Source organism: Cryptotermes secundus, unplaced genomic scaffold (assembly GCF_002891405.2).
Source record: "Cryptotermes secundus unplaced genomic scaffold, Csec_1.0 scaffold1485, whole genome shotgun sequence".
Lineage (NCBI taxonomy): Eukaryota > Metazoa > Arthropoda > Insecta > Blattodea > Kalotermitidae > Cryptotermes > Cryptotermes secundus.
In genome coordinates this window covers 10,491-27,353 of record NW_019738367.1, presented here as the reverse complement: position 1 = coordinate 27,353, position 16,863 = coordinate 10,491, and the positions used below count along the sequence as shown (strand labels likewise).

At 39.5% G+C, this 16,863-nt stretch overlaps 1 protein-coding gene across 3 annotated transcripts in view; it reads right to left on the bottom strand.

The window, feature by feature from the left end:
- LOC111870999 (mortality factor 4-like protein 1) overlaps positions 1 to 16,639 on the bottom strand; it is a 69,548-nt gene extending 52,909 nt beyond the window's left edge. For 2 of the 3 annotated variants that reach the window (XM_023863704.2, XM_023863706.2), the window contains exon 1: positions 16,289 to 16,639. In XM_023863704.2, coding sequence (XP_023719472.1) covers positions 16,289 to 16,316 — 28 coding nt within the window. In that variant the 5' untranslated portion in view covers positions 16,317 to 16,639. Of the gene's footprint in view, positions 1 to 15,769; positions 16,269 to 16,288 lie in introns of those variants that run through there. The other variant, XM_023863705.2, reaches the window with a different exon arrangement.
- Between the last annotated feature and the right edge of the window lie 224 nt (positions 16,640 to 16,863).

The following is a 16,863-nucleotide window of genomic DNA, read 5'->3' as shown; positions in this document are numbered from 1 at the left end:
GTGTTTGAGAATACTGGATAGGAAATCTGAACCGAAAGGGCAGAGACTGATCCTCCTTATATATTGGGATGCCCTGTCTGTTATCAAGGGAACTGGATATAGGGTTTACACAGGACTCTCACAGGGAACTGTTAGGGTCCTGCAAGATCCTGAGCCGCAGTGGCATAAAGAAGTTGCTGTGCCCAGTTATATACCCTTGGAATCAGCCTCTGTGGGGGAGGAAGATGATGTACCCACTCTCTTAGTTGACCGGAAGAGGGTATCTGATGAGAAGGAGACAATCCATCCTCTCATCAACCCGATCTTACCAGATCAGGGACCAGGGACCGGAGGAAACCAGGTCTGATAAAAGAAAAGGGGCTGTGGAAGAAGGTATGGAGGAGGACACCTTTCCCAGCATTACAGAATAAATACATAACACACATACATACACACACACACACACAACATACGATTCATTCACATTAACCTACACCACAGCAAGGCAGCTATGGCAATTTTATGTCGACAACTTGCTGAGGGGTACATGGTAGCGTAGTTGGTTGAGGCACAATGCTACAAGCCAGGAGGTCACGGGTTCAAGGCCCGATGAAGTCATTAAATTTTTTTCAATTGACCTAATCCTTCCAGCCGCACTATGGCCCTGGGGTCGACTCAGCCTCTAACAGAAATGAGTACCAGGAATTAATTAAATAATTTTCCTGGGGAGTAAAGCGCTGCCGGCGCATAAGGCTGACAATCTTACCGCCATCTATGAGCCAATTGTCTATATTATGTGAGACCCTCAACACGTCACAACCCTATGGGCCTTCAAGGGCTGTTACAGGGATAGCTTCACTTTTTTTTACTTGCTGAGGGAAATGTAGACATAGCACTTATTCAGGAACTTTGGATAGATAGGGGCCAAATAAGAGGCTTAACGAAATCAGGGGGAACAGTTTATTCTGTCATACCTGGGAAAAATGTGAGAGCATGCATATATGTTGATAATCATATTAATGCTTTACCCTTGCTGGAGTTTTGTTCTAGACACAACAACGGTGAGGATGACATACACATTGGGCGGAGGCCATGAGGAGCTCACTGTCACTTCAGCCTACTTTCCATATGACTTGGATGAACCACCACCTTCCAAAGAAGTGAGGGACATCCTTGAGCACTGTCATCTTAGGAAAAAGCAGCTCATCATTGGGTGTGATGCCAATGCGCTCCACACATTGTGGAGGAGCACTGACGTCAACCCAAGAGGAGAATGCCTCATGGAATATTTGGTGAGTTCGAACCTTAATATTGTAAACCAAGGTAACGAGCCTAACTTTGTGGTTTGCAATAGGCAGGAGGTTATCGACTTGACACTAGGGACCAATAAAATAGGTAACCTGATAAGTAATTGGCATGTATCTGATGAGCCGTCACTATCAGATCACAGATATATATATATATGCTTTCAAATAAGCAACATTACAGTAGCTCAAGCTACTTAATAGGAATCCTAAGAGAACCAACTGGGAGTGTTACAAAGACGACCTAAAGGTAAATCTGGAGACCATCTCGTCAAATATATGCACAATAAAGGATGCTGCAACAGGCTATTATCTCGTCCTCTTATCGGAATTGTCCAGCTAGGGCCACTCACAAACCAAGGAGAGCAGCTTGGTGGACTAAACAGCTGAGTGGGCTTAGAACCAAAACAAGGTTTTTAATACAGCTAAAAGAACAGGGCAGTGGGACACCTACAAGGAAGCCCTTACCTGTTACAAGAAAGAAATAAGGAAAGCCAAGCAGTTCTCATGGAGGAGGCACTGCCAGGAGATCAATGATGTACCAGGCGGCGCCAGACTCATGAGGATCATGGCAAAACAGGCGTCAATAAGGTCAGCACGATTAAGCTGCATAACGGGCAGTATACTCAAACAGGAAGAGAGACACTGAATGAATTATTCAGGGTTCACTTTCCTGATTCAAAATTGATTGATAATTTGGATGATGGACAGGGACAGCAAACCCTGGGCACTTGGCAAAGCAGGACAAACAGGGGAGACTGGAACCTGGCCAAAGTCATAATTATCCATTCAAAAATCAGACGGGCATTGAATACCTTTAGACCATTTAAGTCAGCGGGAACAGATGGAATTGTACCGGCACTTTTGCAGCATGGGGCAGAACTCTTAGTTCCACACCTCATCATCATCATCAGTAATCTGTCAGACAGGTCCACAGTCTCTTCCAAAACAATTCCTCCATTTAATGCGATCTAGAGCTTTCTCCTTCAAATGACAGTATCCTCTTCTGTCCCCAAGGTCATCCAGCATCTTCTTACGTCTTCTTCCTCGTCTTCTTGCCACTTCTATCCGCCCCTCTGTCTTTCCTTCAATAACTTCTTTTAGAAGGCAGTTTCTGCGTAAAACATGACCAATCCAATTAGCCTTCCGTTTTCTTATTTCGTGTAGGATATTCCACTGCTCACTGACTCTAATTAACACTTCTTCATTTCTCACATAATCGGTCCAACTGATCTTCTCCATCCTTCTCCAACACCACATTTTGAAACTTTCCAGATATTTCTGATCTACTGGCCTAAGTGTCCATGTTTCAGCCCCATACAGAGCTATGCTCCAAATGTAGCATTTCACTAGTTTCTTCCTCAAATTTAAGTCCAATTTGCTGGTAAAAAGATTCTTCTTCTTGCTAAATGCAGCTTTTGCCATGGCAATCCTGGATTTAATTTCACAAGTACACCTTCCATCATCTGTTAACAAGCTACCAAAATATTTAAAACATTTCACATTCTCCACTTGTTTTTGGTCTATCTTTATTGTGACTGGGGTTGGTTGTCTCGAAATTTTCATTACTTTTGTTTTCTCCACATTCATTTCCATGCCATAGCACCTTCCAATTTCAATTAGTCTATCAATCATGCCCTGTAGCACAGTTTCTTCCTTAGCCATTAACACAAGGTCATCTGCATATTTCACAGTTTGAATAATTTGCCCTCCTACTTTGAAGTCACCGAGCCCATCCAGAGCTTCCTTGGTAAGGCATTCGCTGTACAAGTTGAACAGAATTGGTGATAAACAGCATCCTTGTCGAACTCCTCTTCCAATCTGCACACTTCCTGTCTCCCCCCTGTCCAGTCGTACTCTAACTTTCTGATCCATGTACAATTTGCTAATCAATCTTCTTTCATGCCAATCGATACCTGTTTCTTTCAGGATCTGCATTAATTTGGTCCAGTTTACCCGGTCAAATGCCTTCTGCCAGTCTATGAAGCAAACACACAGTTCTTCATCTATCTCCAAAGTTCGTTCCGCTATAATTCTCATCATCCCAATTGCATCCCTGGTTCCTTTTCCTCTTCTAAATCCAAACTGATCTTCTCCAAGTACATCCTCTATTTTCCTTTCAATTCTTCTTTTAAGTATCTTTGCTATTATCTTTGCTGTATGTGCAATAAGACTTATTGTGCGATGGTCGCTGCATTTTGTAGCTTTTGTCTTTTTCTTTAAGGCAATCATTGTAACTTCTGTAAAGTCCTTGGGCCACTCTCCACTTTCATATATGGTGTTCATTAGTTTTGTCAGTGTTTTCAAACCACCTTCTCCCAGTAACTTGAGCACATCTCCAGGTACATCATCATCTCCTGTAGCCTTTCCCTTCCTCATTTCCTTGATAGCTTTTTCCACCTCACTTTGTAAAATATATGGTCCTTTCTCGTCTGTATCTACTTCTTCTTCCGGTTCAACTTCTAAGGTTTCTGGCCGATTAGGTCGATCATATAGTTCTGAAATATAATTTTCCCAAATTTTCAGCACTTTCCTCTGATCTACTATTCTATTCCCCTGGGAGTCTTCGATGCCAACATTTTGAATCCCATGATTCTCTTTCCATCCTAGTTCTTTTGTCTTCATGTACATCAAATGATAATGTCCCGTTTTTTGAAATTCTATAATCTCATTACATATCTTCTCAAGATATTCCTTTTTGGCCCTGTCCGTGGCTCTTTTCAATTCATTCCTCAGTCTCCTGTATTTCCTCCTGCCTTCTTCATTGTTGACATTCTTCCATTTCCTTCGCTCCTCCATTTTCTCATCATCTCCTGTGTAACCCATGATTTTCTTGGTATCTTCTCAACTTTACCAACCAAATCACTGATAGTATAGTTGCCTCATATATAGAGCCTGCATGGCATACGGTTTTATCCCCATGGCCTGGAGGTAAGTTAGGGTGATGTTTATCCCAAGGCCCGGGAAACTTGATTACACCGAGGCTAAGGCTTATCATCCTATCAGCCTGTCGTCTTTCCTTTTGAAAACGATGAAGAAAATAGTGGATAGGCATATCAGGGATGGGGGCGTTGAGGACATATCCTCTACACCGAAACCAGCATGCCTACCAAACAGGTAAATTTACTGAAACCACAATACACAATGTGGTAACATGCATAGAAAGTGCGATCGAACACAAGGATATTGCCTTAGGAGCATTCTTTGAGAGAGGGAGCTTTCGATAGAACCTCATCTGATACAATCAAACAGGCCGCTGGAAAGCATGGCACAGAGCCTGCAATATGCAGATAGATCAGTGCTATGCTGGAAAGCAGAACCATAACTGCTACATTATCAGGAGACACCCTGGGGACATCCACATCTAGGGGGCTTCTGCAGGAGGGCGTGCTCTCACCTCTGCTGTGGGGCCTGGTTGTCGACAATCTCCTGTGGGGACTTAATGATGATGGGTATTATACAGTAGGATATGCTGATGATATAGCAATCCTCATAAACGGAAAATTCCTTTTGACAATATCAGAGTGTCTTCAAACAGTTCTGTACACATTCCAACTATGGTGTGAAATCCTAATAAGATGGTAATTATACCGTTTACCAGGAAGAGAAATATAAGGGCCTTAAGGAACCAACCCTCTTCAATAAAACGATCCAGCTCTCCGGCAATGTCAAGTACCTTGGCCTAGTATTAGACAAGAGACTGACATGGAAAAATCAGATGGATAAGGTCATCAATAAAGTCTATAAGACTTTTTGGACATGCAGAAGCATGTTTGGTAAAACTTGGGGACTCCAGTCGCAGGTTGTGCATTGGATATACACTGCAGTTGTAAGACCCATAATTACATATGGCACCACAGTATGGTGACCCAGAGTTAAACTCAAGACAAGGAAGGCAGAACTTAGCAAATTGCAAAGGTTGGCTTGTTTGGGTATCACAGGAGCAATTCAAACATCTTCAACAGCTGCAATGGAGACACTCCTTGGACTCCCACCACTGCATATACAGTTGGAGGCAGAGGCCAGGGTAGGAATCTACCGTCTCCAGTGAAGTGATCAATGGAAACCTAAATCCAATAGTTTCGGACATGCATACATAAAAAAGAACATGAAAAAAGAACCCATATTACAAATGGGGTCTGACAAAATGACACTGAGACATGTATATGAAAACCCTTCACAGTCAGATTTCCTGACAGGAGTGAGTGGGAGGACGGGTTTCGGCCCAATAGAAAAGGGGGACTGATCTGGTATACAGATGGTTCCAAGATAAATAAGAGCACTGGAGCTGGTGTGTACTGCTATGGCACGAGGTGGAAACTCACTTTCAGCCTTGGGATCTACACAACAGTATTTCAGGCAGAAGTATATGCCATTATGGCATGTATTATGGAGAATCTAGACAGGAACTACAGAAATAGGAACATTTACATTCTATCTGACAGCCAAGCTGCACTTAAAGCGCTTGACAAACACCATATCAACTCAAAATTGGTGTGGGATTGGCACCAAACTCTCATGGAACTGGCCTAACATAACAGGGTACAACTGATATGGGTGATGGGGCATGAGAGTATTGCTGGAAATGAAACAGCAGATCAATTGGCTTAGATTGGAGCTGAACATCCATTCATAGGACCTGAAACAGCCTGTGGCATCTCTATAGGAGTTGCCATAGAGGCAATCAAGGACTGGACAAATATGAATCACAGGAAATACTGGACATCATTGACTGGACTCAGACAAGCAAAGGGACTCATATGAGTAAGCCATGCTGTACTCAGCTGGATCATGCGTGTTGCAACCCGGCATCCATTCCTTAACCTGCATCCCCACCGGCATTATGCTGACGTCTTTACCGTTATTTCTACCTATCTTGACCATGTAATTTTCCTTCCCTCTCCATGACTGTCTAGGAAGGGAGCAGGTGTCAGCAGTCTGAAGGTAGACCTACTCACGAGTGGTTGCTTACCGGCAGCCGGAGGACTTGGGACGGAAATTCTGTTTTGAACTTTGTAATTCTAAATAATGTTTGGATAGTTTTCGGTCTGGCTGGTAAGGGTAAGGTTGCCCGCGGTCGCAACTAAATATTCTTGATTTCTGTGCAGTTGCTTCCATGTTCTTTTGTATTATTATTATTGTTTTTGCTGAAATTTTGGTGTAACCGGTTCGATGGCAATCAGGGACTGGACAAATACGAAGCACAAGAAAGGCCGCGCCATAGCTCAAGCGGTTATTCACTGGCTTCTCACCACTGTGGCCCAGGTTCGATCCCGGGTCTAGTCAAGTGGGATTTGTGGTGGACAAAGTGGCGCTGGGGCAGGTTTTCTTCCAAGTACTTTGGTTTCTTTGCCAATCTTCATTCCACCAATTGCTCCACAATCGCCCTCACCTATCATCTTGGGCTGGTACAATAGGCCAGAAGTAGCTGCAGTACAAGGGACTTAGTTCCACCCCACTAGCAATAAAAAAAAGCACAAGAAATACTGGGGATCCTTGACTGGAATCAGGCAAGCAAAGGGACTCATATGAGGACCTTCTGCTAAAAGAGCGAAGGAACTGTTGAAGTTAAACAGGAACCAGCTACATTGGGTGGTGGGAATACTGACAGGACACTGTCACCTTAAAGGAAACCTCTTCAAACTGGCACTAAGTAATACTCCCACTTGTGAGAGGCGTCAAGAAGAAAATGAAACAGCCACACATCCTGTGAGAATGTGAGGCCTTAGCTTATTTAAGATTATGTCACTTGGATCAATACTTTATGGAACGAAGTGACTATTTTCATGCCCCACGTACAAAATCCTGCACTTCATTCGAAGTGCAGGATTGCTGAGGGGATAATCAAAAGGGGAAGTACAATAGATCACTGTAGGTCGCGGTGTAAGGGCCGAGAAGGCCCACCCCTTACATTCATTCAGTCGTTCATTCATTCATTCATTCATTCATTCATTCATATGTCTGCTTTCAGCACTTGTCGAATCCCAACGACCTTATTTAAACTACTTTTTTACTTCTTTACTGATTCACCTCTTATTGGAAACTGACTGCTACTAACTGAACCCAGTTTCAAACAGAGGGCCTGGATATTGTTTCAATATATGAAATTATATACCTTACATATGTTAGGGGGCAGGAAAGTAATTCATACTCAATAAATTTGACTTGGTTCATCCTGGTCCGTCACACTAGTAATAGTATAAAAGATTATCAATGCTGTCCAGTGTGATTGGTAAATGTGTTTTTCTTTTTTTAATCTTTCATCCTTGACATGTTTCAGTCGGAGTGGCCATCTTCAGAAGGACATATCAATACATGTGGAAACTACTATTACAATGTGATTGGTCATTATCAATACATACAGACACTACTATTACAATGTCTTGAATATAAAATATTAGCCTTTAAACAATTACAGAGACGTGCATGAATTTATTAAAATATTTATAAATTATTATAATTAGTTTATTTACAAGTACAGTTTAAGAAAAAAATACTGTCGCATGTTTCCTAGGCAACACAACAAGAAATTGTGTGGGTCTTGGATTTGGATGAATGTTTATTGGACAAGCATGCTTTACACTCACTAATGCAATTATTCGCACTTATAATGCCTTCAGACGTTTCCTCTTCAGATGTTACACGTGCACCGCTAATCTTGGTGGAGCATCCTGGCTCTTCGTTCTTTGAAGCTAGACTGACTCCTGCTCTAGTCGGATACAAACTAACTGGTCTTCTGCTGAAGTTGGACTGTTATATCCTGCACTAGGGCTGAACAGAGAACACCTTGTTGAAGGGTTCAGTTTCACCTGCTGTTATGAAAACAAATCTCTTGTTGCTGTGGGAATACACTATTCTCGCTGCTATGCAAACGATTTTCTTGTTGTCATGGGAATACATGTTTACTGTGTCCAACAATTCGTTGCTCAGATATTGCTAGCCTCTTTGTAATGGTAGAAACCCCACTGTTAGACTTTCATCTCCGGGGCAATGATTTCCTAGGCATTGCTGCCTAGGAATTGTTAGCCGCTTACCAGTGATGGACATCTTATCGTCTGTCCTTCCTGGTGGCATGTCACAATATATAATATATTATATTCATCACATGGTAATAGTAGTGTCTGTATGTATGAAGGGAGACCCAAAAATAACCGGAAACGACCTGTTGCGCGCGCATGCTTTGTAGTTACGAGTTGTGCTGCTAGGTGGTGTTAGCTGGGGGTCTCCCGCAACTGTTAGTGAGCTGGCGTCAGTCTGAGTTAAGTGGTTTGTCTGTGGTGCTCTGTTGTGTGCGTTCCTGTTTCAACCCTTTGGCGATTAGTGAGATGGCCGACCAGAAGGAACAAAGAGTGTGCGTGAAATTTTGCTTTCTGTTAGGGAAAACTGCACTTCACTCTTCAAGTCACGGCAAACATTCACGCGGTTTTCTCTTTGGTCATCTCCGAGCAAGCGAGGAACAAATTTTGCAGACACCCGTCTCATGTGCAAACCTTCGGTTAAAATTCGCTGGACCGTGCTCCATGAGATGTTCGTTTCCTCAGAAAGTTGGTCAATGGTCTTTCGACGATCTTCATCAATTTCACGCACACTCTTTGTTCCTTCTGGTCGGCCATCTCACTAATCGCCAAAGGGTTGAAACAGGAACGCACACAACAGAGCACCACAGACAAACCACTTAACTCAGACTCACGCCAGCTCACTAACAGTTGCGGGAGACCCCCAGCTAACACCACCTAGCAGCACAACTTGTAACTACAAAGCATGCATGCGCAACAGGTCGTTTCCGGTTATTTTTGGGTCCCCCCTCGTATTGATAATGGCCAATCACATTGTAATAGTAGTTTTCACTTGTATTGATATGTCCTGAAAATGGTCACTCTAACTGAAATGTGTCAAAAATGAAAGATTAAAAAAAGAAAACATTTATTGATCACAGTGGACAGAGTTGGTAATCTTTTATAAAACATACTCAATTTTAATGGTGAAACCTTTTGCACAGCAACCATACGAAAGACCACAAAGAAGATGGTAAGATAACACTAAGCTATATATTACATTCTTTAATTACTTTTGTGGTATATTTAATTATGCTGTTAACAGTTCAGATTGTATAGCACTGAATGAAAGTGATTCATGAACTCTGAAATTATGCCTCGGATGAAAGCAGTTATGGCTTAATTCAAGGTACAGCAATACCTCACATAGTCCGAGCAATCGGTTCCACCAATTTCCCAGACTGTTTGAAACCGGACTATCGAGGAACTAAATACATTAAAAAATGATAATTTGTTCAAAAAAAAATCTCCGTTTTTCAATAAATAAAACGTGATTAATAAATTCAAATGTCTTTATTAAAAATAATTTTAAAAAAACCTGTTTTTGCAATTCATTTTTTATTCTATGAAAATTGCAATATTGACGTCTGCACATTTTTCTTCTTTGGCCTTTTCTCTTCATACATTTCTCTGTAGCAACGAATTGCATTGTTTATCATTTGGCAAATTGTAAGGCTATGTTCAATATTGGGATATGCTTCCATAATATGCTCTGACAAGGTTTCAACCATTCCAATAATTTTTGATAGTTGTTCAGCTGTTAATTTTTGTGCAGGCACTTCAACACAGTCATCGTTGTGTAAGTTGTCCTCCCGTTCTTCATCTATTTCAATAAGTGTTTCATTATCTAGTTCATTAGTGTTCGATTTGATGCACTCAATTACGTTGATGGAATCTAACTCACTGAAACCAAGTTGCTGTCCAGTTTCCACTATGTTATTAGTGACTTCAGCAAAATGAGTTTCAAAACCAATGAAATCATTTGCACAATGTGGCATATGTTTCCATACTGCCCTCATTCACGCCATGCTTCGCCTATATTTTCAATAACGTTTCTGATGTTGTAGCTCTTCCAAAATTTCGTTAAAGTAGTGCTCTCCCCACCTCCTCCAGTGATAGCTGCCAGAGCTCAAGAATGAACGACCCTAGCATAGGTACATACATATACAACGGGGAACCCCAGAAAAAAGTGAAATATGTATCGTATCGCATAACTTTAAAACCACATAAAAATAAACCACACAAAACGAGACTTGATTGTATAAAGGGAAAAACCGATCATATATGTATTAAAAATAATTTTGTGTACTAATTTTTTAGAATTTATTTTTATTTTGCTCAATTAAAATTTAGATTGTTTTGAAATTTTCAAACCGGACTATAGTGAATCCGGACTGATTGAAGCTGGACTATGCGGGGTATTGCCGTATTATGCTGGCATCTGCCTGGAAGGACTGAAAAAAAAAACCAAGAAACTTCAGTTACAACATACAGTGAGGGCCAGGATTTGAACACGGGATTCTTAAATACGACATAGGAGTGTTACTCATTCAACTGCTACATTCAGTGATATATATTGTGAAAGCAGGTTTTGAGTTATTATTTCACTTAGTAGGGGGTGGAGTTCAACTGGATCCACTCGGCATGGTGGCCACTGATTGGCCTATTGTAGCCTGCCCCGGGTGATTACGATGGAGATTTTGGTGGAATGAAGATTGGCAGGGGAAACCGAAGCACTCAGAGAAAACTCGACCCAGCACCACTTTGTCCACCACAAATCCCACTTGACCTGACCCGGGATCGAACCTGGGCCGCCGCAGTGGGAAGACAGTGACTAACCACTTGAGCTATGGTGTGGCCTTTGACTCATTATACTACAGCAACCAGTTATATTGTGCATTCTAAATTAGCACTCACACTTCTCACAGGTACACAAAGCACCAAAGAAAAATTAAGACACCAACAAAATGTGAGTAACGGTATAACTACAGTGACAGAAGAACAGTACATAACACAAAATATTCACTTGGCAAACAAAACACTAATAACACATATATTACAGATATGTACACCAGACCAATAATCACATGCATGCAACAAAATAATCGTAACATGATATTTTAAAAATAGTTTTAATTATTTATAAGTACTTTACACCTTTAAATTGCAAAGTGCAGCATGTCAGGGGAGCAGCAGTTTCCTCTAAAACTCGTACATCTGATGATGGTCAGTTGGACCAAAACATATAGTGTTCAAATAACAGGAAGTGACAAATGCTTTGAAGTGCAATACGTCAATGAAGTTGCACAGGGACAGTGAGAAATGCAAGTGATAATTTGGGTATTAGCATTGTTGTACCTTCGGATTTTACTATGGGAGCATTGATTAAGTTGGTTAACAACAAATATAGGTGGCACATGGTAGGGTAGTCGGTTTAGGCACTATGCTACAAGCTGGAAGGTTGTGGGTTTGATTCCCAATCAAGTCACTGGATTTTTAATTGATCTAATCCTTCTAGCCATACTATGCCCCTGGGGTTGACTCTGCCTCTAACAGCAATGAGTACCAGGAATCTTCCTGGGGGTAAAGGGCAGCCGGCACATAAGGTTGACAACCACACTGCCATCTGTGAGCCGATTATCTAGAAAATGAGTTAGCCTTGACGTCTCACAAACCTATGGGCCTCCACGACCTGTTACAGGGATAGCTTTAACTTTTCTCAACAAAAATTATCATAAGCATTTAATCTCACTATGATTACTGCAACATCCATCCAGCTCCAAACGCAACAAAAGTATGTAGCAGATGCATTCACAATTTCAACTGTTAAATATATGTACTCTACAGAGATAAGAACTGTTTCTCTGACTAATTAATAACATTTTACAAAATGTATAAATTACATAGTGCCAAATGACAGATAGAATGAATGTGGAATAATTACAAATGAACTAGCAGTCATGTTAATGGAAGTGATCATTGGCTACCTCATCATTTGTCTGAAGTAACTGAGGAAAACCAAGAAAACTCTCAGTTTGGATAACAAGCCTTCAAACTAAAATTCAGACTTCCCAAAGGAAGCATAATAATCATTATGATGCAACATTCAGTTAGTGATGGAAGAAGTGAGTACAGTTTAAGTACATATACATGTATGTGTCTACATTATTTATTGGATATAACCTCAAAGTTTCGAATCATTCCCAGGCTTATAACTGTCGACATATTGATACTATTTCATACAAAATTTATATAAATGTTTATAATCTATTTGCATACTAAATTTCATATTTCTAGCTCCATAGTTCATCAGCTATTACATCAAAAACATTTTCACACTTTTCAAAGATCTACTTGTATTATCATACATAATTTCAGGGCCCCTTATTAAGCAACACTAGTGTTGCTCCCACCTTACAAGAAATTAAAATGAAGTGGGAGTGGCCTACATTGGCATAATATGCCAATGTAGGCATAATGACATGACATTTATTCAGTTTTTTCAAAGTTGAGAGGGTGACACACAAAGATGGCATTTTGATCTCATAAGAACACATAGTAGGCCAAAAGTGTAATTTATCGGTAACACACCAGGTCTTTTTCTTTTGTTTCTTAAAGGACACTGTTATGACCATGTGATTCTCCAAAAATCCTGTATACACAAAAAATGCCATGTGAATTTTGTTGACTTTACAGGTTTTAAGGTAAATTGGTTATTGTGACTGGCACACACTCTTCAGTTATGCAACAATACTCAGTATTACTGTTGGCCTCATTTTTATTTGTGCAATATAAAACAGTATTATAAATGGATCTATAATTACATGAGTAAACAAAACTGTAACAGCTATAGGGGTTAAATAAAATAAATTATAAACTAGAAAGGATTTGTGAGAAAGCAGTCACAGCATACTTCAAACATCATCTGATATTTAGAAGAATGGAGATGTCTGAAGACTTCAATATTACAAAGCCAGCAAATTATCTCCTATCATAAAAAGGCAACAAATACTCGTAAATAAAATTCTAAAACACAACTGATACGGACACACACAATAGAACAGAACCATTCTACCTTATCAAATTCTTGCCATCAGCAGTTTCCAGACTTTTAGAAGTACACATTAAAACCTACAGCAGACTAATGATTTATGCTACTTCAATGACGTGGTCTCAGAATTTCAATATTTCTAACTAAAAAAGCCTTATACCATAACATATTTTTAAGAATACAATAAAAAGTAATATTTTAAGTGTCACCATTTACAACCTTCATGCTTTCAAAGCTGTCATGTTATTGTCTTCCTAATCAAAGTCACAATTATGGCTTGTCTGAATTTTTTTAAAAGCTCACAGACATGTTATAATGTCTGCTTCTGGTAAAGTATTCCTTAGTAAAATAAGAATTGTGTCTAATGTTATGACACTAGGTATGTTAACTAATGCAGTTGGATGAGGTCTAAGCTATTATTCATCTCCTTAAGAAAATACTGATGAGTCCTTGGAATATGATTACAGTTTTGGATCAACACTGGCAGTGCCAGTTGTAAAAATCAGCTAAAAATTTAAAGACAAATACCTTCCTGTTTCTGCCCAATATACAAAGACTGTCAAGACTCTGGAAAACATACTAGTTTGAGGTACACAGTCCCAAATTGTCACTTTACTTATGAACAGTAATAACACAACATGACATAATTGTAAAAACATAATATGGAGACAAAATTGTAATTCATTTCAGAAAACCAAGAATATGTTCTACAAGCTACTTTAGCTATCCTATAGCAATATGGTGGGGTAAGTGCTAGCATAGTTGGCACTATGCTACAAGCCAGAAGGTCGCGGGTTCAAGTCCCGATGAGGTCAGTGGATTTTTTTCAATTGACCTAATCCTTCCAGTTGCACTACGGCACTGGGGTCGACTCAGCCTCTAACAGAAATGAGTACCAGGAATATTCTTGGGGGTAAAGGGCAGCCGGCACATAAGGCTCACAATCTTGCCACCATCTATGAGCCGACTGTCTAGAAAATGTGGGAACCTCAACATCTCACAACCCGATTGGCCTCCATGGTCTATTACAGGGGTACCTGATACTTGATGACATCGTGCCATATCTGCTAAAAAATGTACACCTTACATAATAAAGCCACTCTTAGAATTGGTCAATGCATCAATCAGAGAAGGCATCTTCCCTTCTAAACTAAAAAAATCAGTAGTCAAACCAATCTACAAAAACGGGATAAAAGAAGATGCAAATAACTATCATCCAATTACTCTTGTACCTGCCCTTTCAAAAGTTCTGGAAACAGTAATAGCTAACCAATTAATAGCATTTTTAGAAAAACACAATATACTTAATAAATCTCAGTTTAGATTTAGGTAAAATAAATCTGCTAACCATGCAATTGCCACAATTATTGAAAGCATGATAGAAAGTTTGAATGATAAAATAAAATGCAACTGTGTACTATTAGACTTATCAAAAGCCTTTAACTGTATTCAACATAACATTCTCATGGATAAATTATACAAATATGGAGTCCGTGGTATACCACATAAGCTAATCAAATCCTATTTCAGAAACAGAACTCAACATGTAAAAGTAACACACACAGAAAGCAATTGTATGAAAGAATATTTGTCAAGTAGCCTCCCAGTGAATTACGGAGTCCCCCAGGGATCGGTCCTTGGCCCATTACTCTTCATCTTGTATATAAACGATATCCCACATCTAACACAAGGCAGATCAATAATTATTGATCTGCCTTGTGTTAGATGTGGGATATCGTTTATATACATTATTATACATATTATACATTATACATTATATATTACATTATATACATTATTATATACATTATAATGTATGCTGATGACACATCAATACTGAATGTAGGACAAGATATGAATGAGCTCCAAAACACGACTTCAAATAATACAGGAGTGGTAGAGAAATACCTTGAGACAAATAATTTATTTATAAATCCATCTAAAACTCACTATATTCTCTTCCAGACAAAACAATGAAGGCAGGAGTGTAATCTAAAAATCCTAATAAAGAACAGGGAAATATCAAATGTAAAAAGCACAAATTTCCTGGGAGTAGTAATAGATAGTACCTTGAGCTGGGAATTACATATTAAAAAAACCTGCAGTAGAATTAGCCGTAACCTGTTCATAATTAACATGCTATCTAAATTACTCAATTTAAATGAAAGAAGAATGTTGTATTACAGTTTGATCTATCCTCATCTATCTTATGGAATAATAGTATGGGGACATAGTGCTAAGACCTTCACTAGAAGAATTTTTGGACTCCAAAAAGGGGCAGTAAGATACACTGCAGGGCTAAAACATCTGGAATCGTGCAGGGATAGCTTTAGAAATCTAAAGATACTAACAGTATACTCGCTATATATACAAGAAACAATCCTATATGTAAAAAAACAGTGTAACTGCACAGTGAATGAACAAATATATACATATAACACAAGAAACAATGAAGACTATCATACATATGGGCACAACTTAGAACTTTATAATAGCAATCCTTCAGTAGCTGGCTGTATCTTTTACAACAAATTGCCTAACAACATAAAAGAAATAGAAAACAAAAGTCAGTTCACAAGGGAATTGAAGAAGTTACTTACTCAGAGGTGCTATTACTCAACGGAGGACTATTTGAATGATGAATTCTTGAATATTGGCTACTGATGTAAGCAGAAGTATATAGTATATCATGTATAAAATGTTGTATATCTTATATAATTTTTTAGTATTAAGATTGCTGTAATTTAACAATGTATATTAGCTGAAAGACTTGTCCTATATCATTGTATCATGATCTACAGGATTAATAAAAGAATGAATGAATGAATGAAAGAATGAATGACCTTTACTTTACTGTACTTTATAGCAATATGATTTCCCTGGAGGGACTGTTGAAGGTTTCAACTGTGATAAGTGCACCTCTGACTGATATTACAATTGAAGTGTGGAATACATGGGTGCTACGCACTATACCGCGAAGTAAGTTAGCAGGGTGATCATACGTAAATGTTCATGTGGGCATATCCAACCAAACGGCCTGCTATTGTTCAAAACAACCTGCCAATTAGGGCATGTGTTCTAAGTCTGTATACATAAATTACAAATTTAAACGAATATACCTTCTTGAAATTTGAATTTCGGTGGCATCTCAACTTATCCCGACACACACAGGGTTAGAGGTTAGATACGTCTGACAGATTTAATTCCTATTCTTCCAGAACTTTAAGTATTAAATACTGCTACTTTTGACGTTTCAATCAAAGCACCATCTTAGCCAATCTTAGATGAGCTATAATTCGCATTGCACTTTCTCTACAAATTCTTAAACGTAAAGTGTAAACAAAAGAACTTCCTTTCGTTGCCCTGGAGTTACTTCTGCCATCTGCAATTAGGGTGAATAACTATGAAAACACGGTACATATCCATAGCATCACAGCATACCACAGATACCAAGTAGTTGAATTTCATATGGAGCAATTGGTGGAATGAAGATTGGCAGGGGAAACCGAAGTACTCTGAGAAAACCTTCCCCAGCGCCAATTAGCCCACCACAAATCCCACCTGACCAGACCCGGTATCGAACCCGGGCCTCCGCGGCGGGAAGCCAACAACTAACCGCTTGAGCTATGGCGCGGCCACATTACTTTGTAACTCTCATTAAAGAAAAGTTATACCTATTAAATCTATAAGGGCG